This window comes from Cheilinus undulatus, linkage group 6, assembly GCF_018320785.1.
Source record: "Cheilinus undulatus linkage group 6, ASM1832078v1, whole genome shotgun sequence".
In the NCBI taxonomy this organism is placed as follows: Eukaryota; Metazoa; Chordata; class Actinopteri; order Labriformes; family Labridae; genus Cheilinus; species Cheilinus undulatus.
The window spans coordinates 9,398,793-9,424,308 of record NC_054870.1 but is presented as its reverse complement, the minus strand read 5'-3'; the positions used below and the strand labels follow the sequence as shown (position 1 = coordinate 9,424,308).

The 25,516-nt window shown below is 39.4% G+C and overlaps 1 protein-coding gene across 2 annotated transcripts in view; it reads left to right on the top strand.

The window, feature by feature from the left end:
• LOC121510899 (serine/threonine-protein kinase 32C-like) overlaps positions 1-25,516 on the top strand; it is a 198,051-nt gene that overhangs the window by 160,509 nt on the left and 12,026 nt on the right. For both annotated transcript variants that reach the window (XM_041789241.1, XM_041789242.1), the window contains exons 5-10: positions 4,121-4,158; positions 6,766-6,855; positions 10,726-10,829; positions 10,925-11,041; positions 19,336-19,461; positions 19,736-19,864. In XM_041789241.1, the coding sequence (XP_041645175.1) occupies positions 4,121-4,158; positions 6,766-6,855; positions 10,726-10,829; positions 10,925-11,041; positions 19,336-19,461; positions 19,736-19,864 (604 nt within the window). The remainder of the gene's footprint in view (positions 1-4,120; positions 4,159-6,765; positions 6,856-10,725; positions 10,830-10,924; positions 11,042-19,335; positions 19,462-19,735; positions 19,865-25,516) is intronic.

Here is a 25,516-nt window from a genome sequence, read left to right as displayed (position 1 = left end):
GTACTTTTTGATACTTATCATTAAAACAACAGAGATTTATTCATTTATTCAGATATTTCTTCACTGGGTGAAGGCAAACAACTAGAAGCATCCCTAGGGTGACATGCGTTGGCCTGTAGATTGCCTTTGGCCTCTGTGGAGCCGTGGTGTTGTTGGACAGTGTGGGGAAGGTCGAGATGAGATTTTCTTACTGTGATATTCCCAGGTTGTTTATCCCTGACTGAAACATGGTATATTCTGCTGTAGGGATATTTTAGGTCCATTTATGTGTTATGTAACATGACAGACATGTGTGCATCTCAGTCTTGAAGCCAACACACATGTCCATGTGATGAACTCCATAGTGTACCGTCAATCAGAAATAACCTGATGGATGTTTCTTATTTTCCCCCTCCGTCCTTGACATCAGCTGTTCTGTCTTTGACACAGTTGTGTCTACGTTGCCCCTCCTCCTGGGGGATCCACGCCGTCCCCAGCTCTGCAATTTAGTTCCAGCCTGCAAGTTTTTGACAGCACAATACTATACAATTATTTTGTTGCACCAACTGTGGGAAGAAGGGTCTCTGGTCTCCTAGCAACAGTCAGCTGCCACCATGCCCAAGGAGGTAAAGATGGTCCTCTGAGAATGAGGGAAGAAAAACTCCTTTTTCTCCTCGGTTTCATCTCTGCACAGACCATCAGGATGCTTCATCCATTGTCCTTTTGCACCTCACAGGTTAAACGTGTTATCTCCTAACATACCTATTGTACCTCTGCAAATAAAGGTTAAATGTGGGTTTAATTTTGCACAATTTCAAACTGAGCAGCTTGGTTCTTTAGCATGTATACAAGCCTGTATATGTTCCCTTCAGCCTACCATGACTGGATCCCTTTGACCCCCCTCCCCACGCCCCTTGAGGAGTTTTGGCACATATTAGCCTCAGCGTAGCGCAGCATATCCGCAGTGAACAAATGCATCCTCTGGGAGGTGTCGGCGCTCTCTGCGGACCGTGTGTGTTCTCCACACCAGCGTGATGTGAGGCGTAATTAAATCAGATGTGTGGGCTCCGTTAATTGCCTGTGGAGAGATTGGAGGAAATGTAGAGATGTGTGAGTGAGTGTGTGCTGGGGTGTGAGCGTGTCTGTTGCATGGGTGCCTGGTGTACTAAGCATGTGCAGGCAGACCTGCAGGAGCCTCCGGGGGGATCTCTGACGCTTGTGCTCTCCGACAACGTTTAAAATGCAGGGGGAGAATTTCTACTTCACTCACATGCACATGCATGTTGCACCAACATTAATTCACACTTTCATCAGCCTACAAACACCTCCTGCTGACTTTCACATCCACGCATACTGTGTACATGGAAACTATGAACCAACCGGATGCAGCGTTCATGAGGAAATTAGATAATATTGGAACATATTTTAAGAACTCTAGCTGTTCAAAAAGTGTGTAAATCTGTTGATTTTTCTATCTGAACCAATACAGTGTATGCATGTGAGGTCATAGGCAGCAGCTGCTGAGTGACAAGAATCAACAGGGAGTGAGCAGTAAACTGTCACGCTTCAAGGTGTAAAAGAACATATGGAAAGGACCCAAATGCAAATCTACACTAAATGTTTTGTAAGACGAGAGGTGGAAACCAGAAAAAAATACAAAATACAAAAAGCTCACCAAGAAAAACAAACTGAGGGCATGAGGGAACACTGGAGACCAAAAGACCGACAAAAATAGAAGCTAAATAGAATTAGGAGTGATTAGACACAGGTGAACCTAATGAGCGCAATCGAAGTGGAGGGAAAAACACAGGGGCAGGAAAAAAAAACAGAAATCACACACACAAGGGATGCAAACTACAAAATAAAACAGGAAACACAAGAGGACATGGGGATGGAAGGAAATAAAATGACACTAGAAAACTAAACTGGGAATTACTAAATAAATAAAAAACAACAAATCTCAAAGAGGGAAACGATGCAATGATATTAAAACAGGGAACAAATCAAACTCTGAAACACTAAAATAACACAGGATCATCACAGTGGTGGTGTTTCAGCTGAAAAGTGCCATATTTTTAATAACTACATCATGATTATGTTCACCATGATCAGTACAGATCCTCAGCTGATGAAATGTGTTTATAGAAGTGCTTTGAGTCATAACAGTTAGCTAGTACAGTACAGTAGCTACTGCAAGCGTTCAGATAGTGATGAATATCAGCTAAACCCAGAGGAGTCTGGCTGCAGACTGTACATCTCTATTGGTCACTCTCAGACGGTTCATCTGAGACATTAAAACTTGAAAAAATAAGCACAGATTAAATTCTGTTTAACATGAGGGTAAGGGCAAGGGCAATGATTATACCAAAAGTTAGAAGTTAAAAACCTGCCCTACAAAACATTTAATAAAGCTGAGTCAACAGTCTGCTCACAGGAAAATAGCATGTACTCAAAGAAACACTCTAATGAAGCAAATATTGCTTAAGGAACTCTGTTAGCTGAGTAGTTTTGTAGCTAATGTAGCTAAAGCTAAGTTCACAAGGCAGCTAAGTTGTCTACATTGAGTTGAATTCAAAAAACAAAATCTAACACGTTGTACCACTAAATTACAGCACTTCAGTTGTGGGTAGTCTCAGAGGGTCTGCAGCCAGACTGTTTTATGTTCTGTTCTCCCTCTTGTTCTACCTGTTTAATTTCAGCTGATCAGCCATACAGGAAAATGTAAAGTGATAAGGCCTCTACGGACAACAGATTGTTTTTATAGCTGCATATATAGTCCTCCGACATCATAATAACACAGCTGATTTATTATTTCTGTTTGGTTAAACACTTAAAGAAGTAGTTAGCACTTGAATTTTTTTTTTCCAGCTGAACACTGAGGTATCTGACTGAATTAAAATAAAACACATCAATGCTGGTATTATTTCTGCTTTGCACCAAACTGATAAAAATCTGCATTTTACGACTTTTAATGAGCTCAAATGGACTGCTTTGAAAAAGCTTTTCTGAGAAGGCAGTGCTTATGAGACATAGAAACCTGCTATTGGTCGGCTTCCTCTCCTGCACCTGCACTGCCTCGTCTACAAGAGCTCCAGCTTTGGTAACGCCGGTGCTGGAGCCAACAGACTGAACTGTTAGAGCTCAGGACCACCACAGTCCGCCACCAGTCCATGGCTTGCTTCAGGGGACTCTGGAGGGGAAAAATCCTCCACCTCTAAAGATCGCTCTGAGGCAGCAGTGCTGTGGGACTCTGTGTCACTTTCTGGCAAGGGGAGTCACTGTGACTTCTGGTAACTACTGGAAACCCTGTCCTTTAAAAAAAAAAAACCCGTCCTTTTCCCCTCCCTCCTCTCAGTACCAAACGGCTCACTTTCTGTGCATTTTTTTTTAAACCTTGATGTGGGCGGAGTTAGCTCTGATCTGGGGGTTCACTTACACTTCAACACTCCATGAAGTGGACGTATCTTATGCTATACAGTTTATTACGTAATATGACAGTTGAGAGCTGAACCATGTTAATTTATCACATTTAGAAATACATGGAGGTTAAACTGTTAAAATCAAACTAGATCAAGTAGACAGCTGAGCTACATTGAGCTTGTTTTGAAATACTCCCTGAAATTTTGCAAACAGATTTAACAACCAGAGAATGATCTTTTCACAGATTAGCATAAGCAAAAAGAAGTAAATGAACCACTGAAATACAAATGAAGCAGCTGATCTAAAGTTTTTATATTAATAAAACTTAGACATTTATTCAGTTTCACATCCATCACCACTGAGAAGTCATGCTGCACACTGAGGTGTCATCAGTGCACACGCTCTGTACAGAATAAAGCATCCCAATTGCAGAAAAAAACCCTTAAAATCCATAACATGAATTCAGACATCACAGAAAAGTTCTGCATTTTTGTACATAGTCAGACCAGCCTTAAGCCTGTAGTGTAATGCCTTGTCCCCTTATGTTCTGTCATGAATTAAAGACACCTACTTCAGAAGAAGCACCACGCTGCAGCTACAGATTGAAATCTGCATTATGTCAAGAAAACTTGAAACTTGAAAATTTGAACTTAAGCATGATTAGTATCTAGTTTTTTAGCATTGAATTTTTAAAAATATTTGTCTTTTTTTCCCCCTTTAGAGACGTCAAGCCAGACAACATCCTTTTGGACGAGCAAGGTAAGAAAGTGAACCACATTATGCCAGATCAGTCCAATACATCCCCTTTATGCTTCTTTGTCTGGTAGAAAATGAAAATATTCCTTTTGTCAATTCAAGGTAATAGTGTGAAGTATTTGCCCTGTGTTTGAACGTTTTCTGCATTTATTTCAGGTAAATAAGCCTCCTACCTTAAGGGCTTGCATCCATGGTGCTTTTTGTATTGTTAGCACCCACAACCTCAGTCTCAGAGTGCTTCTCACTTGTGCTAGTTGCAAGGTTACAAAAGTTAATGTCTGCTTCCCTGGGATGTTACTGCAAGGTCTGTTTTATTTTTTTCAGACTCAGGGCCAGCCAAAAAACAGCCTCTAAAACTTAAATTACAAAAAAACAACCTCCAAAAACTATAGGGTTTTCTGAAAACCTGCACAGAATTTCAGTGTTTACTAAAGTCTTTATTCCTAAGACTTATTGGCAGTTAGAGTTGTGAAATAAAAAAAATATTTGAAAGCGTAAACACATAACTTGTAAATCATTGTGTCAAATTTTAAATAGTTTCCAAAATGGTGGTGAAGTGCCGCGTTTTGGGTCCAATTATGAATCCTTTTACAAAATACATACAGATGATGCACTTCTACAGGCTCAGTTGCAGATGATAAAGTCATGGATGCAGCTGATGGTCTTCATGCAGGTAAAATAGCTCTACAAACAGGTGACAGTCATTGAAACTTATTATACAGCCTTATATGCAGATGATACAGTCTTATATGCAGAGTATGCAGTCTTGTATGTGGTTGAAATAGTCATGCATGCAGATGAACAACCTTATATGCAGATGACAGTCATGTATGCAGATGACACTGTCATGTATTTAAATGATACAGTATTCTCTGAGCATCATGCATTCTTGTTTGCAGATGATACAGTCTTAAATACAGATGATAAGCCTTATATGCAGATGATACAGTCATGTATGCAAATGATGAAGTTTTCTATGCAGATGTTTGTCCTCTGTAAAGTTTTAAATGGGGTTTATAGTCTCACTGTCTTTGATGAAGATGTTATAGTCACGTATGCAAATGATGATCATGATGATGGCAGACAATAGTCTTAAGGGCAGGTGATACACTGAAACATGCAGCTGCTACAGTCTTATACCAAGGTTATTGAATCATGCATGTGTATAGATGATTGCTGTATTTGCAGACGAAAGAGCCTTATATGCAGTTAATACCATCTCTGTGCAGATGAACAACCTTATGTGCAAATGATACAGTCATGAATGCAGATGATACAGTCTTTATTGTGGGTTTTACAGACTTTTGCAGATGATACAGTAATATATTCAGATGATACAGTGATAAATGCAGATGATATGTTCAAATATGCTGATTAAACAGCCTCATTCGCAGATTTACACGCAGATAATACAGACTTTTATACAAATGGACATATCTTAGATGCAATGATACAATTTTTTCTGTGAAGATGATACTTTTACACACAAATGATAATTGTGTGCAGCTAGCACAATCGTATATGCAGTGAAAACAGTCTTTCCTGCAGATGATGCAGTCATGTATGCAGATGATGCAGACTTATATGCACATGATACAGGTGTGTATGTACATTGCTCTTTTCATCAGGCCATAAGAATAAGAATTTATGTTTCTCAGCGTTTTATGACATATCTCAAATATATCCTATAAAACAGTGTAGTATGTTTTGTTTTTAAATAACAGTGGTAAAACCTGCCGGAGTAATTTGATTTAATTATTGGACTATTTTTATGATCCTAAGAAATATTAACAAATTGTTGATTCTCAAGTAGCTGGAAGCAGCAGTAAAGTTAGTCTAGACAATTAATAGAAGAGCTATTTGGTTTCAAATGTTAATTCAAATTGGGGAAATGTTTAAAAGGTAAATATTTCAACACGTCAGAAAAGAATAAAACCCTGGTCGATCTCCTTTTAGTCAGAATAGAAGCAATGTCCCAGCCAACACACATTACATCTCCTTTGACATTTTAAAATGAGTATGGGTGCAGATTTTCCACCAGGTTCAAAAAATGATTAACAGAACACTACTTCTCTTACTCCATGTTACCAAACTCCTTGTCACCATGAACTTCACTCTTGGAGGTATTAAAGGCTTCCTTTTATTTCTAGATGCTGGTTTCATATTTTTGTGTAATGTTCAATGCATGTCCCATTTGTGTCTTTATTTTTTCTGCTGTAATTAAGTTTTCTTAACAAACAAAACTGAATATGATGAGTCTTAATATGTTCATAAAACACTCTCCCAGGATGAGCTCTGTTATCTACCAGTAATGTCTGTGTAATCAGGGAAAAGTAGGCATTATGTAAGAGCAAAAATCTTTAAAGGGCACAGTAAACAGAAAGCAGTGATTTTAGGTCCATCATGAGAAGTAGGACACAAACTGACCACACAAACTGCAGATGAGTCCCAATGCTAATACAGTAACAAGAAATCAGAACTACAAGGGCTCTGATCCACTTTATGAAAGTTTGATTGCTCTATCACTGAGTCCTCTTATCTGGATCAGAGATATTTATTATTAAAGATGGATTTAATATGGATTATTTTTCTGTTTCTTCTTCCTTTAAGGTCATGCCCACCTGACAGACTTCAACATAGCGACGATAATAAAGGATGGAGAGAGAGCCACAGCCTTAGCAGGAACAAAGCCCTACATGGGTAACTAGAATCTTAGCATTCATACCAAGCTTTTATTTTTGTGTGTGAGTGGTGTAAAACATTGAAAAGATATTTGACCTTCTCACTGCTCTAAGTCAACCTATGACTCATGTAGTAGTTTATCTGGTAGCACTCTATTTTGATTGGCCCTAATTACCTTGTAATATTATAGTAAAAGTGGTAATAATATAGTAATTCCTCAAGAATAAGGCAATAATTACCTAGTTATAAGCTGGCATTTTACCATGTGATAACTCGGTAATACTAGGGAAGAATTTACTTGTAATGATGTTGCAGTTATCAGGTAATTCCTTGTAACATTGTGGCAGTTCTCTGGTAATTCTGTCTTTTTTAACCCTAAACTCCAATTTCCACATACAGCGAATGTGCTGCGAATTGTACCGCAGAGCACATCGCTCCCTCTCTAGTCTATCAGAGCATTTCCACAACCAGCGCTCCAGACCGGCAGCGGCACATGCCTGGACCGACACTTCGCTCCACTTTGTTCGAGATACCCTGCAGGTCTATTTTCAGTGCTGGCCGCTGCCAAACTGCGTCAATCCCTGTTGACTAGAAAGCTCCAGAAGAGGAGCTCACAAGCATAGAATAATTGGTTTTCTAAAAATGCAACACAATGCATGGATTACCAATCGTAAATCATCACTATATCACCATTACGTCTCCTCCTGCAGTGAGAGCAAAGGGTCCACCGAAAGTTCAGTGGGTCACAGAGCTACAACGGTGACACTGACAAGCAAAAGTTAAATTTTGGGGATATTTAGCCAAAGAATTTTGCATAAAACCACAGAATCTTTAAGCAAACATTAACCTTTTAACTTCCTAATGTACTCACCAAATGGTGGAAGCAATAATATAATGGACTTAGACCGGAAAGGATGATGAATTACCCCAAAAGGTAAAATAGTCCGCTGTTGACATACTATTCCTGTGTGAACTTGGAGTTCTTCAGTGATCTCTTTCTGCTGATCAGGGCTGTGCGCCGCGGCGCAGCACTCTAGACTTACCTTCAGTGGGCGAGGTCGCTCGCCTTCGGTCAGACCAAACCCACAGCGCTTCAGTGTGCAGCTCAGCCATCCTATGTGGAAATTGCAGTTAACCCTTGAAATATATTCTCTGGTAATTAGGTGGTATTTCAGCAAGTAATTTCTAAGAAATACAATGATAATTTTCCACACAAGTTGACTGATAATTCCTAGGTATTTTTTCTTTTTGTCTAAATTAAAGTAAGTCCTTCCTGGATAATTTTCAAGTACTTTTTAGAAAGATCCAATGACACTCCCTGTCTCGGCCATGGCCCAGACAATTTGGAATAGAGGGCCAAGGAAAAGGTACGGGCCAGGCATATCGCTCAGAGAACCTTCCCCAACAATACCCAAACATTCAAACAGGTTACTGTCCAGGAAAGAAATATTTGAAGTTGCGGGACGAGTGTCTACTGTCTGCGATTGTCTGGAGACCAGTCTAGGGTGTACCCTGCCTCTCGCCCAATGACAGCTGGGATAGGCACCAGCCCTCTGCGACCCCCAACGGGATAAGCGGTATAGACAATGGATGGATGGGTGTCCACTGTTGAGGAGGTGGCAGTACTGAGAGCAGGGTATCCTGTACTAGCTCCATTGTTTTTTGTGTTGTTTTTGCTTTGAATAGTTTGAAAGTGTAGAGGTATCATGTGTTGGTCGAGTTGTTCTTGTGTTATGTTTTTTTTTTTTGTGAGTGTTTTTTAATGTGTCTACTTTTGGTCCAACGCTAGAGAAGCGTCAGCTGGACTCTTTTTGGAGGAATTCTCTTTGGCGCATTTTTTGGGTAACGTTGGCAAGACCATGTGTCTAATGCTGCGGCTCAGGAGAGCGAGGATGGGAAGGGCAAGCTGCTTGAAACAGGAATGGGAGCTGCAATTTTACAGGCACCTAACTCATTTTCCTGGGCCTGATCCAGCTCACTGCATACTGTGCCCGGGCCCTGGTGGGCTGTTCCAGATGCCAGGGGTGGAAGCTGGGAGGATACCTGTAGAGATGGGGCATGGGCCTGGCACAGGCCTGGATGATGGCCAGAGCAGTACAGGACAACAGGAGGAAAGGCAAAGTGTCAAACCAGCATATGCTTCCATTAGGGCTGAACGGTTTTTAATTATAATGTAATTGCGATTTTTTCCACCAATATTGCATTTTAATATGCAATTATTATTAACATCCTCATCTTATGTACTTTTTTTAATAGATGCAAAGAATAAATCATTCTTCATTCAGTCAGGAACACACGTCTTACATTTAACCATTCTGTATGTACAGATTTACGTGGCAGAGAAGGTTCTGCTCTAAAGATGGTCCCTGAGTAATTTAAGCAGCATTCTTTGGCTTTCCAGGGAGTGCATGACTAGAAACCCCCAGATAGATACATTTATGACATTGTTTATTGAAAATAATGAAATTATTTCAGAAGCAATTACCGGAAGTAGCATGAATCTGAATATGATGATGCAACAAGCTTTAAGCTACAAAGGAGGAGGCTGGGGTGGAGGAGGTTAAGCTTTCCCAGCAGCAGTCAGCATTATTGCGGGCAGAGATTAGTGAGAAGTACGTCATATTTAAAAACGCTGCTGTGTTAAGAGAACTGTGACTGGCTGTGGGAGCTCCAATTGCAAATTTGATATCATGTGCTTTATTGAAAGGCATTATCCTTTTTATGTCATTCTCATTCTGATTAAGAAAAACACGCATAAAACCCAAAAAGGAGGATTTCTGCAAATCATTCTACAAAAGGACACTTGAATGTTTGCATAATGTGCAAACTAGTAGTTTGACACATTTCAAGTTAAAGAAAATATTTGTACATTGCAGCAAGCCATTTTGCGATTTAATCTAATTTGCGATTAATTTCCCAGCCCTAGCTCCCACTCCTGACCTGACCAAAAATCTGCCACAATTTTACAAGGAATTACTTTATAAATAATACATTATCTCCTGGCAAAACTTTCTTAATATTATGATATTTCTGAGTCATAACTTGGTAAAATGCCAATTTATTACAAGTAAATTGCCACCTTATTCTTGCAAAATTACTACATAATTACTACTTTTCACTGTTAAATTACAAGATAATTAGGACCCACTAAAATAAAGTGCCACCATTTATCCTTTGTCGTTAACCAGCAAAGTAACAATAGCTAGCATCTTGGAGTTGTCCCTCAATGCAATGTGAAACCAGTATTCATGGTATCTGTTTACCCATGCAGTGGGAAAGAGGCTGTGTGACATTATGGGGTGAGGACAGCCATATGTTGATGTGTATTTTTGCCCAGCAATTCAGTGTGAACACAAACGGCCTCAAGGGAAAAATACAGTAACGGATCATTAAACACCAGAATCAGAGCACAGACAACAAGCTATAGGAGTGAAAACACCCTAAAAATGTATTTTTGTCACTGACAGGCTCACATTATCATTCATGTTACATAATGGATCCCTGCTGTGAAACAGTTATTTATTCTGGTGGTTTATCTTCTTCCTTTGTTTTTTAAATGGTTAGTTGTTCTCCACTGCTACACAAACACTACTGTACAAGGCAGTAGACGCTAAGTCCAGTGATCCTCATGGTAAAATTACTCTTTTGTCAGTGAAGAATAGCTGATTTTGTTTATTTGTTTTTAACAAATATGGTTTAAATGAGCAGTGATTTCCTCCCAGTGTCATCATATCCTAATCTTAGATGTGGTCTGTTCAAATGACATGTTTACTTGTGAATATCTGGAGCAGGAATACAAAAACATTCCCACCACACTGCCCAGCTGATGAAAGATGATCACTTTTTCTGTACACACTGCTGTTTAAGAAGTTTTGTTTGTGCTTCCAGCCCCAGAGATCTTCCAGTCATTTGTAAGTGGAGGGACGGGATACGCCTTTGAAGTGGACTGGTGGTCACTTGGGGTGACAGTCTTCGAAGTGCTGAGGGGATGGGTAAGGCATTATGGGAGCTTTTATAAATTTGATAATCTGAGCTTCACTCCTCTCTCTCCTCATTTTTCTGGTCCATGTTTTTGTTTCCTGATCAGAGGCCATACGACATCCACGCCAGTAACTCTGTGGAGTCTCTGATCCAGCTCTTCAGCACGGTCAGTGTCCAGTACAGCCCGGCCTGGCCCAAAGACCTGGTCTCTCTCATGAGGAAGGTAAGTGGGACAGCAGTTTACTTTCATTTTAACTCTCCCAGTAGAAAACCTGGACTATCCTCCCACAGAGAGGTCAGGCAAGTTTTGTAATGGTTTTGATACTTCAGCTGTTTTTTTTTTTAGCTTATTTCACCCAAACATAAAACACTGTTTCTAGATTTTTATGGCACATAGTCAGTAATCACCAAGAATTCAAATTGTCCTTTCTTCCAATGAATATACACTATATTGCCAAAAGTATTCACTCACCCATCCAAATAATTGAAATCAGGTGTTCCAATCACTTCCATGGTCACAGGTGTATAAAATCAAGCACCTAGGCATGCAGACTGTTTCTACAAACATTTGTGAAAGAATGAGTCGCTCTCAGGAGCTCAGTGAATTCCAGCGTGGTACTGTGATAGGATGCCACCTGTGCAAAAAGTCCAGTCGTGAAATTTCCTCGCTCCTAAATATTCCACAGTCAACTGTCAGTGGTATTATAACACAGTGGAAGTGACTGGGAATGACAGAAACTCAGCCACCAAGTGGTAGAACATGTAAAATGACAGAGTGGGGTCAGCGGATGCTGAGGCTCATAGTGCACACATGTTGCCAACTTTCTGCAGAATCAATCACTACGGACCTCCAAACTTCATGTGGCCTTCAGATTAGCTCAAGAACAGTGGTAGAGAGCTTCATGGAATGGGTTTCCATGGCCGAGCAGCTGCATCCAAGCCATACATCACCAAGTGCAATGCAAAGTGTCAGATGCAGTGGTGTAAAGCACGCCGCCACTGGACTCTAGAGCAGAGGAGACACATTCTCTGGAGTGACGAATCTTACTTCTCCATCTGGCAATCTGATGGACGGGTCTGGGTTTGGCGGTTGCCAGGAGAACGGTACATGTCTGACTGTATTGTGCCAAGTGTAAAGTTTGCTGGAGGGGGGATTATGGTGTGGGGTTGTTTTTCAGGAGCTGGACTTGGCCCCTTAGTTCCAGTGAAAGGAACTCTGAATGATTCAGCATACCAAGAGATTTTGGACAATTCTATGCTCCCAACTTTGTGGGAACAGTTTGGGGATGGCCCCTTCCTGTTCCAACATGACTGTGCACCAGTGCACAAAGCAAGGTCCATAAAGACATGGATGAGAGAGTTTGGTGTGGATGAACTTGACTGGCCTGCACAGAGTCATGACCTCAACCCGATAGAACACCTTTGGGATGAATTAGAGCGGAGACTGAGAGCCATGCCTTCTCGTCCAACATCAGTGTGTGACCTCACAAATGCGCTTCTAGAAGAATGGTAAAAAATTCCCATGAACACACTCCTAAACCTTGTGGAAAGCCTTCCCAGAAGAGTTGAAGCTGTTATAGCTGCAAAGGGTGGACCAATGTCATATTAGACCCTATAGATTAAGAATGGGATGTCACTGAAGTTCATATGTGAGTCAAGGCAGGTGAGTGAATACTTTTGGCAATATCGTGTATCACAAGGATTTTTTGCCCTTTTATGTATCCTTTGATTTTTTTCCTGTTGTTTCAGCAAAAAAAAAGAAAATAACAGATAAAGTCACAGAAACTTTTTTAACATTCTTGTGGCTCTTGTTGTACAAAATATTAACAAACTTGCAGAAGCCAACACATTAGAGAAAGAAAAATGTTCTGGTGGAGATTTTTAAGCAAAGGGGTTATAGTATCTCTCCTGTAATTTTATCTTTAGAATAAATAATTGATTGTATTTTCTTGGATAACATCTGTATCCTTTCTATCTTTGGGGTAGTGGTGGCAAAACAAGTATAACAAAAACAAACACTTTTCTCATTTGGTCAGTGGTAATAGTCGTTGTTGCATTTAAGAGTTTCTGTACTTTTGGGTGTTCAGGTAACACATTACTATATTAGAAAATAAAAATATTTTGATGGTATTGTACTGTTCAGAAAATGGCCATGTACCCTGTGGTGGGAAGCATGAAAACTAATGAAAATAATTCTTAAAAAAAAAAGAAAACATTTACAGGTGTGTAGTTTGTTAACCTCTTAATACACAGAATATTTCAACCTCCAGAGCCTTTTAAATGATGCACGCATACAGTGTAAAATGTACATGAATCCCATTTTAGGAGTGCAAACATCATCTTTTCTCTATTTGGATGATAGAGGAAATTGCTTTCCTTCCTTTCCAAAATGGTAGATAACTATCTTGTCTCTTGTTGATCTTTGGCTGGTCCTGATTAGTCGCTACCGTCAAGAAAACAGTAGAGGAAGAAACTGGAGTATTGTGTTTGGCCAACAGGCTGACAGGAAGTTGTTGTCTTTGTCAAAACTGAGGACTTATAGCAACACTGCTAAGGTTTACATTGCAATAAAGGTAATAAATATATCATGGATTTGGCAATGTGGATTTGTATTCGTAAGGCTCTGAATACCCCCCCCCCCCCCCCACCCTGTGCCCAGATTACAAATATTCGGGAAGAGACATAAATGCCAGGAGCTTTCTGTAGATTGGCAAAAAGCTAAGCTTCAGATCACAATTTACTCCACAGAGATCCGTCATTTGATTCCAAAGGTATTGTAAACAATGCATGAACGACTGTTTGCGACCTAGTGGGACTCGGAGGGCTATACACAGTATTCGGACGACCAGCTCTTTGAGAAGAGCTGGTTCTGCTGGTCTAGGCTGCTGTGCTCTTGGGAACCTTCAGTGCAGCAGATTTTTTTTTGACCTTCTCCAGATCTGTGCCTACCAACAATCCTGTCTCTGAGCTCTGCAGGCAGTTTTTAGACCTCATGACTTGGTTCTGATGTGCATTGTCAGCGGTGAGGCCTTCTATAGACAAGTATCTTTCCAAATCATGTCAATCAGTTTAATTTAGCACAGGTGGACTTCAATCAAGACTAAGAAACAGCTCAGCAAAGATCCAGTGAAATGGGAGGAACATGAGCTGCATCTGAAGTGTTGTTGCAAAGGATCTGTTGATCATGACTGTTATTGATTAAAACATTTAACCCCAAAAATCTGGAAGAAAATAATACAATAGTTATACACCAATTCACAAGGATTTCTAGCTTTCTCCCCTCTCAGGGCATACATACTTAAGATATAAAAAAATTATATAAGATATGAAAAAATTATATGTAAATCAAAGGATTCAGGTGAATCGGTGAATCTGTGAATCTCAGGCTATATTCAGTAAACATCTAAGTATACTGAACCCTGACCTCTCCGATCCTCCCTGGAGAAAGGAGCAGGGGAAGGAGAGCAGGAGACAAAGAGGTGAAAAGGTTTGCGTCCGGGATAGAAAAACTCTGAGGATGCAGGTACTGAGGGGAGGATAGTGCTGGAGGGGGGAGGATGAGCCAAAGACCCGCAGGGCAAAGGAGAAGGAAAACGGCAGATGGGAATCTGAAGGATGGAAGCACAGAAACAGAGCAAGTGAAGAAGAAGAGAGGCGGTGTATTTGTTGATAATATTTATTAAAATAAATCTATCAACCTCATGTTGTCCTTTTTTTAAAGTAAAATTTGTCTTTACTTTTTCATCAAACACTTGTATTGGATAGTTTAGTCCCTGATAAAAATCTACCCTTCTTCTTGCCCACACTAGTGAGTGGCGGACAGATTAGCAGTTCTTCTCTTGTCAGGGTAAGATTTTAGGGTTAGCACGAGAAGCTCTGGCTTGTTAAAAAAGAATATTTTTGGCGAGCGTGAGTGCGTGCATGTGCTGAGTGTCTGAGTGTTCTGGACCGAGCTGCGGTCTCTTCCGCTCGGCTGCTGATCGATTACCATGTCTGGACTCGGCCGGCCCTGCAGGAGAAAACTGAATCAGCCGCTGACCCTGAGAAGAAAATAAAGCAGAGGAGGAGAGTTAACATGACAACAAAGTCAGATCCCATTATCGTTGGTCGTGTTTATCCTGAGGGGAAAACATCAAACAGATGGGAATTAAAACTAAACTGAAGATGGTTTGTTTTAATGGAATCTGCTAGAAGGGATTTTATCCATGTGTGAAGTTCATTTGTCTCTATTTGTAAAATAATTGTGATAGGAGCCTGATGAGAGGCTGATTTGATAAACAGTGCCCTCTGTTGGCTGAATTTGTCAGGTACCCCTCTTAATGTGTGGTGACAACATTTTCAGGTAAAATGACTACAGAAAATAAACTATGAAAAAAAGGAAATTATTATTACCCTGATTTTACATTATTGATGTAATTTAAAACTTATTAATCCAAAAACTAAGGTACTAGTGATTAATAACTTTTACTCCTAAATGATGTGTAATGACACAGTTTGGGCATAAAAGGGTGACTTATTGGGGGAAACGCATTTCATCTGCATTGTTTTCAGATGTCACTGAGTTCATAACAAACCCCTACTTAGCAAACAGTCTCCACACCTGAGGCTAAATTTAGCCAGCTATATCCCATTTGCAAAGAAAACTGCAATTTAACAGAAACAGAAATAAGTCAACAGATAATGGAGGTAATGGATACAGCACACAATGACCAAACTTTAAAGCATTAGCTAAATAAGGCTAACGTGCTGCCCAGCTCACCTTCTGGGTTGTGAGTTATTCTGGCTGACAGCGCTGCAGGTTTAAAAGTGTAGCTTTGTAGAGTTATTAAAATGAAGAGGCTAATTTGTGACGATTGGCTGACTAGGACCCAGCAGCAGAACATGAGCCAAGGTAGTTGGTTAAAGGAGTTTAGTAACAACAGAGCAACCAAGATGAGTTTGCTGGCTTGCATTGATGTGTGAGGCACTGCAAGAAAAAAGACAGTGTGTTAACAAATTCAACAAAATGTCACTGGAGAGATCACTAGCAAAGGTTACACATGTGCCCTATTCGCATGGGACTAGTAATACCTAGGGATCTCTGGTAATTTGTAATAATCTCATGGGATGTCTGTGTTTTTTATCCTGTGGGAATCGACCATGTCTGTCATTTGTGGTGCAACAATTCAAGGGCAAATTACCTACCATATTTCAGCACACACGCAGGTAATTCTAATCCTGTGTGAATCGGCATCTCTGTAATTTAGGGTGGTAATTTTGTTTTTTCATGGTTGTGGTTTTTTCTGCTCCTTTGTGTGATCCAAAAATAATAAAGGCTTCACAGGACATTTTAAGCAAAGTTTTGACACATCTAGGTAATAAATAGCACTTAGCTCTCAGTTAATTTCAGCACATGTGTAAAAATTGCTGAATTTGATTAGAATTATGTATTTAAAGGTGGGCAATTGCCGAGGGCCTTGTCCATAAGGGGGGGCTCAAGAAATTGCCTTGGTTTGTTTTTCTACAATTCTAGCTCACTTATCTTTTTGCCACTCCCCAGGTCAGAGAAAATTATTAATAGTTTAAAATTAAGGGCAGGGAGGAACATCAAAAAAAGACAAACGGCAGAGAGCACAGCAGTGCAGCTGCAGCATCACCTCAGCTCTGCAAACACACCGTCCAAAAAGAGAGGCTGAAGGATTGATTTAGTCTTATTTTAAACTTTTTTTAAGGTGAAGAACTTCACCACCATTCACAGCTGGACTCTGCTCTCTCATAGAGTCTTGTCCTGTTCACACCTCTGACTTGTTTCTTGAATGTGGGCCTTAGTGTCTGAAGTTTTTGCCTTGTAAAACCAAACTTCTTCCCCTGAGTGGGATTAATACAGCTGCTCTTAGGATCACAAATACATTTTCTGCGTAACTGTGCATCAGCCACAAATGCAGACATCGTGGCTCACGTTGGTGAGCGACTCAGTTCAATCTCCCAACTGATGTAATCCCTCATTATAATAATATGAGGGGCTTCACACTGATCTTTGCCTGGGCTCTCCAAGTCACTTAAACCACCCCTGCTTACAAGTGCCTGATCTTATATCGGTATAATTTAGCTGTACATTTCATGCATACTACAGTTCTGGATTTGAAATGTGTCGCTCAACATTTAGTGGTCAGGCTGTGACAGCTGATCTCCAGGAGAGGGCTTGTTGTGGATGAATGAGTAGAGTGCAGAATAAAATTCACAGCATAAGCAACAGGAGAGGCTCATATTTAACATGAGGATAACAGTATGCACAGGACACATAAAGAAAGCGTCACCTGCAGAACGTGATGTCAACATTGCATCATTTTTGTATGAATTTTGGAACTATAAAATGTGCATTTTCATTTCTGCAGCCATGCAGCACACCTATATTTTCCTTCAGAAATGTCTGTAAGTTTAAGTACATTACAGACTTCACATATCCCGTGTGAATGCACCGCACCAAACACTGACATCGGGGGGGAATTCAGAAATTCCCAGAGGTCCCTAGGTAATAATTATCCTGCACAAATAGGGTATTAGTTGTGGCTGAGATAGGTTACCACTCAGGACGCTGAAGGAATACTCTTACATCTGAAACTTCAACATGAGGTGGTAAAAAGGAGATCTTGATGGTCCAGTGATTAGCTGCAGCTGAGACAGCTGATGAGATGCAACTGAGACTGCCAGAGCTTCTGCCCTGAAGAAAACAAAGAGCCTCCTCTCCAACACAAAAAACACAGGAGGTGAACTGTAACGCAATTATTTTTACTGTTTATAAAATAATTACTCCATTGGTTGTTGTAGCCATCAGCAGCTAGCTATGATTGATAACAATGCTAACAAATGTTTCTTTCAATGTAAATCCAAGCCTGAACTGCGAAGTTCACAAACGTTGTGTTTGTTGTTGTTGTTGTAGTGTGTGAAAAAATACTGTAATTTTAAACTTGTTTGCCGTTAGCCTACCTTGCATAGCACACAGGATAGCACACAGGAAAACAGTAGCTGACCTTGTTTATTTTGTAGTTTTAGCTCAACAAACCTTTACATGCTAGCAACTTAGCCTGATAACTGCAGGTTACTCAGCTAGTATTTAGCACCAAAGAAGAAGACAGGATTGGTAGTTCACTGGTGTGGTTGTTGTACTGTTTTTATTAAGTTGTACTGAAAAGTACAAAACTATCAAAGCAGATGAAATAGCAGAAAAGAGACTTTTTAGCAGACAAGAGCAAGCTAACATAGTAAACACTGTTTTGTCATTCATATGCTGATTAAAAATTAAAGCTCGTGACTCAGCTAAGGTATTCAGTAATTTCAGTTTTATATTCAGTTTTCTTAAGCTGAATAAATAGACAGAAATCCATTGCACTGGCAGCTATCAACCGTGTTTTATCTTTCAACTACAAAGTATAAAATAAGTGTTAGCATCAGCAGCTAAATGGATTTTTTGGCTGTAATAATACACTAGCTAGTATTGCTAAAGGTTTCTTGACTTAATTATCCAAAAACGTTTTGGTTTGTTTGTTTTCAGAGTTATCGAGCTAAATGAATGAACTAATTACTTATTTTAATTGTTTGTTTTAAATTAATTGTATAAATTAGGTTAATAAAGCACAAATTTTCTTTGATAATTTAACTTGACTAAGTTATCTATGCTATCATGCAGGTAGCTTGCAAATTAGCGGTATCTTGTTTTAAGGTAGGTTGATTAAAAAAACAAAAGCTAAATTGGTGAGCTAATGTTTTTAACAGCTCTTTGCTCTGCTAATAATCGAGCTAGCACTGTTAGTGCTATCTTAAATCTGATACAGGATTGTAATCCAGACTCTCAACCTAGCCTTGATAGTTATTTAGTCTATTTATTTAATTTTTACTTGGCTTAACTACCAGATATTTACTGTGTTTCTACAACAGCATTAGGTTACTAGTCTGCTGCAGCTTGCTTTTTTAGGAAGAGTGCAGTGATATTAAGTGTAATGATTTATTAATGTGATTATGTCATAGACTGTTCTATGTATTTTGCACCCAGATCTTCTGCCTTCTTACAGACATTTAAAATGTCTGCATAGCTTGATAAAGAATTGATGAAAGTATTTAAAAATATCTGCAACTCACAAACATAAATATCATAATAAACATCATAAGAATAGAAGAAGTCTGAATTTGTGCAGTGCATATAGCTTTAAAGATGAAAATCTTAAATTTTAAATGCAGAAGTTTTTAGGAGGAGATGATTTTAGGAAAGCCAGGAAGGATTACAAATTTAACAGAGTATTTTTGGCTGCTTGTTATGTTCACTTCACTTCACACAGAAACACACAGTCTGTCTGCACGTCTGCTGTCTCAAAGTGCACAACAAAAAGGACGGAAACCATCACATTGATTTCTATTTTTCACCCTCAATTTATCAACTCTATTTCCCAGAGAGGAGAGCCGAGCTGAGAGTGAAGAGGAAAGTTCTGAAGGTGACATGATGTAGGTGACATTGCTGTGTGTGTTTGTGTCCTGTCCTTGCAGCTCCTGACAGTGAACCCTGAGCATCGTTTCTCCAGCCTGTCTGACATGCAGGCTTCTCCCTACCTCGCTGACGTCAACTGGGACGCCGTGTACGAGAAGAAGATGGAGGCCGGATTTGTTCCTAATGTGAGTGGGAAGCCATCAGCAGCCACACGCACACATCATAAACACTTTAAAGCACACACAGGCACTTTTTTGTGGTCCTTTATGTGTTTGCAGATCGTAATGAGCATGTGTAGCAACTAAATAATGCAGGGAAAACTGCACCCTCTTTATATGTTGTGTGCACATTAATGGCAGCACATTATAGTTACTGTGTTAGTGCCTCCATGTGTTGCATTTGTGCACTTTGTGGTTCTGTGTGAACTACAGCTGATTTATGATCCTGTGTCTCCTACAGAAAGGTCGGCTGCACTGCGACCCCACCTTTGAGCTGGAGGAGATGATCCTGGAGTCGCGTCCCCTTCACAAGAAAAAGAAGAGACTCGCCAAGAACAGATCTCGAGACAACAGCAAGGATTCACAGTCTGTGAGTGTTGCTATCCTCTGCACAAAACTCATGTAGATACACTAGAAAACTTTACCTTTGTTTGTGGAATACACCTGTAATGTATTCAAAGTCTAAGAAACACTGGCTTACAAAAGAACGTTAAAAACGGTGCTGTAAGAATGTTTTTGCCCCCTTTCTGATTTCATTTATTAAGGAAAGCCACCCAAACCTATCTGGCTCTGTGTAGAAAAAGTTAAACTGTCGTCGAACCCCCCCCCCCCGTTAAATCATCTGCACTCTATTCATTAAAATAAAGTAGGCTACAAGATCTCAATAACCAACACATCATGGCGCCATCTAAAGAAAATTCAAGAACAGGCGAGAAACAAAGTTGTTGGCATCTATCAATCTGGAGAGGGTTACAAAGCCATTTCTAAGACTTTGGGACTCTAGTGAGAGCCATTATCCACCAAATGGAGAATAGTTGGCACAGTGGTGAACCTTCCAGAAGTGGCTGGCCAACCAAGATTACTCCAAGAGCGCACTGACAGCTCATCTAGGAGGTCAAAAAAGAACCAGGACAACCCGACATCTAAAGACCTGCAGGCCTCACTGGCCTCAGTTTAGGTCAGTGTTCATGATTCGACAATAAGAAAGGAACTAGGAAAAAACTGCATCCATGGGAGAGTTCCAAGGTGAAAACCACTGCTGACTTGTGCTGGGCAGTTAATTGAAAATTAGATTAAATTGCAATATGGCCTGCTTCAATTTTCAAATTGCAGAAGGTGCAATATTTCTTTAACCATAAGTTTGTTTCATAATACCAGTTTACAGCTTTTTTTGCAGCAGAGATTTTTTTGCATTACATCATGCAATCATCCACAGGCAATTTTTTAGAATAGTCTCCAAAATTCCTACTTTTTTGTATGTTTTTCTTATTAAATATGAGGATGACATAAAATGTATAACTCCCTTCAATACATCAGTTCTTATCCAATTTGCAAAAAAGAGCCAAAATCATCAGAATTAGATGTTTTTTCAAACTTGTTAAGCTCTAGTTGTATCTGTTTGTTATAGAATGTTTTATTGTTTGTGTTTGTTGGTAAAACATAATATAAATAAAGTTATGTTGTGAAACAATTGCATATCAAATCACAATTGCAATACTTGAGGAAAATATCGCAATTAGATTATTTTCCCAAATCATTTATCCCTACTGCTGACCAAAAAGACCACAAAGGCTCCTCTTACATTTGCCAAAAAACATCCTGATGATCACCAAGACTTCTGGTAAAATGTTCTATGGACTGACGAGACAAAAGTTGAACTTTTTGGAAGGTGTGCGGCCCGTTATTTCTGCCGCCAAACTAACACAAAATTCATAAAAGAACATCATTACCAACAGTCAAACATGGTGGTGCTAGTGTGATGGTCTGGAGCTGCTTCGTTGCTTCAGGACCTGGACCAACTGCCTTAACTGATCCCAGAGGAGAATGACAGGCCATTTGTTTTTGACCTCAAACTCAAGCACTGTTGAGTTATGAAGCAGGACAGTGACCTGAAACACACCAGCAAATCCAGCTCTGAGAGGCCTAAAATATCTTCTATAAAGAAGATTTTGGAGTGGCCCAGTCAAAGTCTGGACTTAGCTCTGATTAAGATGCTGGGCATGACCTTGATGAACAGGCCGTTCAGGCTTGAAACCCCCCAATGTGGCTGAATTAAAACAATTGTGCAAAGACAAGTTGGCCTAAATTCATCCACAGTGATCTGAAAGACTCATTTACAGTCTAGACTTTGTTCATAAGGCCAGGTACCTTTGGATGGATTCTTCCTTTTATAGATGAAATCATCATTTAAAAACTGCATTCTTGTATTTATTTGGGTTGTTTTTGTCTAATATTGAAATTTGTCTGATGATCTGAAACATTTAAGTGTGACAAGTATGCAAAAAGAAAGAAGAAGAAGGGGCAAAGATGTCGTTGTTAACCATGTCTGCGTTTCTTACACAGAGAAAGACAAACTAAAATCAGTCACATTCACTGAGGATCACTTAATGTCAGTGGGTCATTTTGTACATGCCCTCCTGTATATATTTCATTACAGTGTTAAACACTACATTTTGATCTCTAAATCTTAAAACTGGTAAGCACTGCATCACATTGTTTATATGGATTTAGGGTTTAAACCTTTAATCGTGCACTTAAAACTGTGTTTAATCCCAGCTGACTATCAAAATTCATCAATTAATCACAATTGAAGAATACTGATTTGACAAATAGAAATCAACCACAGGTATCAAAATAGGATGTCTTTGTAAATCAAATAACCAAATTGCAAAAAGCAAGGGCAGATTCAGAAATGCTAAAACTGCACTTTTCAGATGAGAACAGCAGTGTTGGACTTCAAGAGAAGGGGAGAGTCATATTCTTCAGATTATATTTTAATCTGCATCATCTTTTTTATTAAATCTTAAGATACAGGAAAAGAAATTGCAGTGTGGATAGCCCAGTGTTAGAAGCAGAGTGTTCTGCTGAGGAGGAGGACTGTGAAGAGCCATGGGGATGAAGGTGGAATTCAAGATGTCACATCATCTGTTAAAAGGCTTTTATTCTCTTTGATGGTAGAGAGTTATTTTTAGTCCCATTTAAAAGGCTTGTTTACATCATACCGGGATGCTGTGATTTATTGCTTCCATGTTAATGTGATCTCAGTATCCCTATACATCAGATTAGTGTTATTTCCACCAGCACACTCACATGACTTATAAATACTAACCCGCTGTGTGCAGTCGTGGTGTAACTCACCGGTAGAGCACACATGAGGAGACAGGACAGCTGGATAATAATGCAGCTCAGGTTTACCTTCCTCTCCGCTCTGTCACTTCCTGTCAATCTGTATATTTTTAGAGTGGAGGAGCATCTTTTTCTTCTTGGCTGTTTTGAATTATCTCGGCTCAGCAGACAACATGAATAACGTCATGAACATAAAGAGAGACTCACTGTACGAGTCTCCTCGCTGCAGGCATGCAGGATGTACAGTGATTACAGTACAGAGATCAAACAGTTACCGTCACTCTGTGTATTATGCTGCTGGAGGAGGAAGGACGATTAATCCTGCAAGAGTTTCTACAAAAATGTCAAACTTGTTATACAACAACAGAGGATTATGAAATTTAAGGAATACCTCACATCCAAGGAGCTTTTTTCCCTCCTACACAAGATGAAGGAAAAAGGATATTAATAGAGGCTTTATTTTATATGCTGAAAAATATTCATGACTAAGTTTGATATGACAGCTTACCTTTTAAAGGCTTATTTGTTAGAGAATTTAATATTTCTACTGTAAAAACACAATGTAACCAAATATATGTATAAAGATGGTTGTAAATAGAATCATATCAGAACTGCAAATATTAATTCTTATGGTTCTGAGTTGATTCAAAATGTCCAAAAATGATATTTTAAACCTGCTGTCTTTCATTCTGAGTAATTTTCACACACAGCCAAATTCAGCACAACAAACCCACTGCTGGCCTGATAGTGGACCCTCTCCACCTTCCTTGGTACTTCAGTGCAGCAAGGCGTGTGTCAGTCCTGTCAGCTATGCTCAGGCCCGCCCACAGAATTAGCTTGACCGCTGAAAAACCTGGAGAATGTGCCCTCCTCAGCTAGAAACGTAGTGATAGTGTCAATCTATGTGTGTTGGATCAGTAGCATTGGTCCTAGCGTCCTGGCTAACAGTTACCTCATTTCGGAGCTGAAAAGTTTGTCAAGCTATTAATGGGTTCTGATGCTGGCATTATTGATTCGTGCTACGTTTTAACCCGTTTCACCACTTTTTCCAACAATTTTTGCCACTTCTTTTTGCCATTTTAACCAACTTCTTGCCACTTTCTTTTGATTTCTACCACATTAGGCAATTTTTTTTACTTTTTTGCCAAATTTCATCAATTTTTGCTACTTTTTCTGTAAGTTCTTGTCACATTTACAACACTTAACAACAAGTTTTTTGCCTGCTTTCAGTCATTTTTGCCACTGTCAAACATTTTTTGCCACTTTTTTTTGCTTATTTACACATTTAAACAATGTTTGCTGCTTTTTGCACTATTTTGCCACCATTAACACTTTTTTGCCATGTCAAACCCATTTTTGACACTTTCACCCATTTTTCTAATTATTTTTTGCTACTTACAGGTACATCTTAAAAAATTAGAATATCATAAAAAAGTTCAATATTTTTTGTAACTTATTTCTGAAAGTGAAACCCATATATTATATAGACTCATTACAAAAAACTTTTGTTCCCTATCTAATCAATTCTTGCCACTTTTGGCCCATTTTTGACTATTTGCCAATTTAACCTATTTTTTGCTACTTTTTCTGTAAATTTTTTGCCACATTCAACCCATTTTTTTCCATTTTTTTTCCCACTTTCATCCATTTTTACCAATTCTTTTTACGTCGATTAACCCTTTTTTGCTACCTTTTTGATCTGTTTTGCTGCTTTTTATCCCATATTTGCCACATTTAAGCTATTTCTGTCTCTTCTGGCCCCTTTTTTTTGCCATCTTTGCCACTCCCACTTTTGTCAGTATGTTCACTTATTCAATTGTCTTCCATTAAAGTTGTTCAGTTTTTCTGCTTTATTTTCTGGCATCCTGGCGTATGTGCATTTCATGACCTGGCCATAAATTCTGACAAAACTTTCCAGGTTGTTTAGTGTATAATGCCCACCCACATTGTTAACATACAAAAAACAAAAAAACAAAACTTATTCTGTCTTAAGAAAAGGGGTTAACATTTGAAAAAGGGCTATAGTGCTACAGCATATGCAAATAAAAATAATGTTTTTATTGCTTTGATAAGAGTGGTTTTTATTCAGGTAAAAAAATATCATTATCACATCTTCACTTCACAATGGACTGTGATTTTGCTGACCTCCATGGGCCCACAGTCTGAGTTGGCTCTAGAAAGCACTTCCTTTTACCCTCCTTATGGGCAAACCGGCTATGCTGCTAACTTGAGCTAGCCCTCAGTGTCGGTACTATACTGTGTTGGACACACTGATGTTCTGCCTGTCCATGGAGCAGTAAGACACTGTGCTTGTCTTATTTTCATTCAAGGAAAGGACACATTGTGGGATCTAAAATTCCCTGGGTAAGAGAAAGCCTGACCTGATTTGTTCATGATGTTACGACTGCAACATGAAAGTGAAGCTCACATGTAAACCCACCTCCCGTGGTTAAAGTGGGCAATAGAATTTGCGATTAAAGAATATTTTTCAGTAATTGTAACCTTAATAGCATCATGAGTAATGCTTTAATGCTAAAAACGCTGGTTAATACTGAGAGCCACTCTTCATACACTATATGGACAAAAGTATTTGGCCACATTTGTTAATTATTGAATCCAGGTGTTTCAATCAGACCCGCTGCCACAGGTGCATAAAATCAAGCTCCTAGCCATGCGGTCTCCATGTGCAAACATTTGAGACACAAATTCATTCGTTCTGAAGAGCTCAGTGACTTCAAGTGTGGTGCTGTGATGCCACCTTTGCAATAAGACAGTTCATGAAATTTCATATTCATGGCTAAAAAGAAAAAGTCGCCAACACTCCTTTGATTCCAGAGCTGAAGGGTTCTGAACTTCCATTGGCATTAATTTAAGCACGAGACTGTGCAGCAGAGCT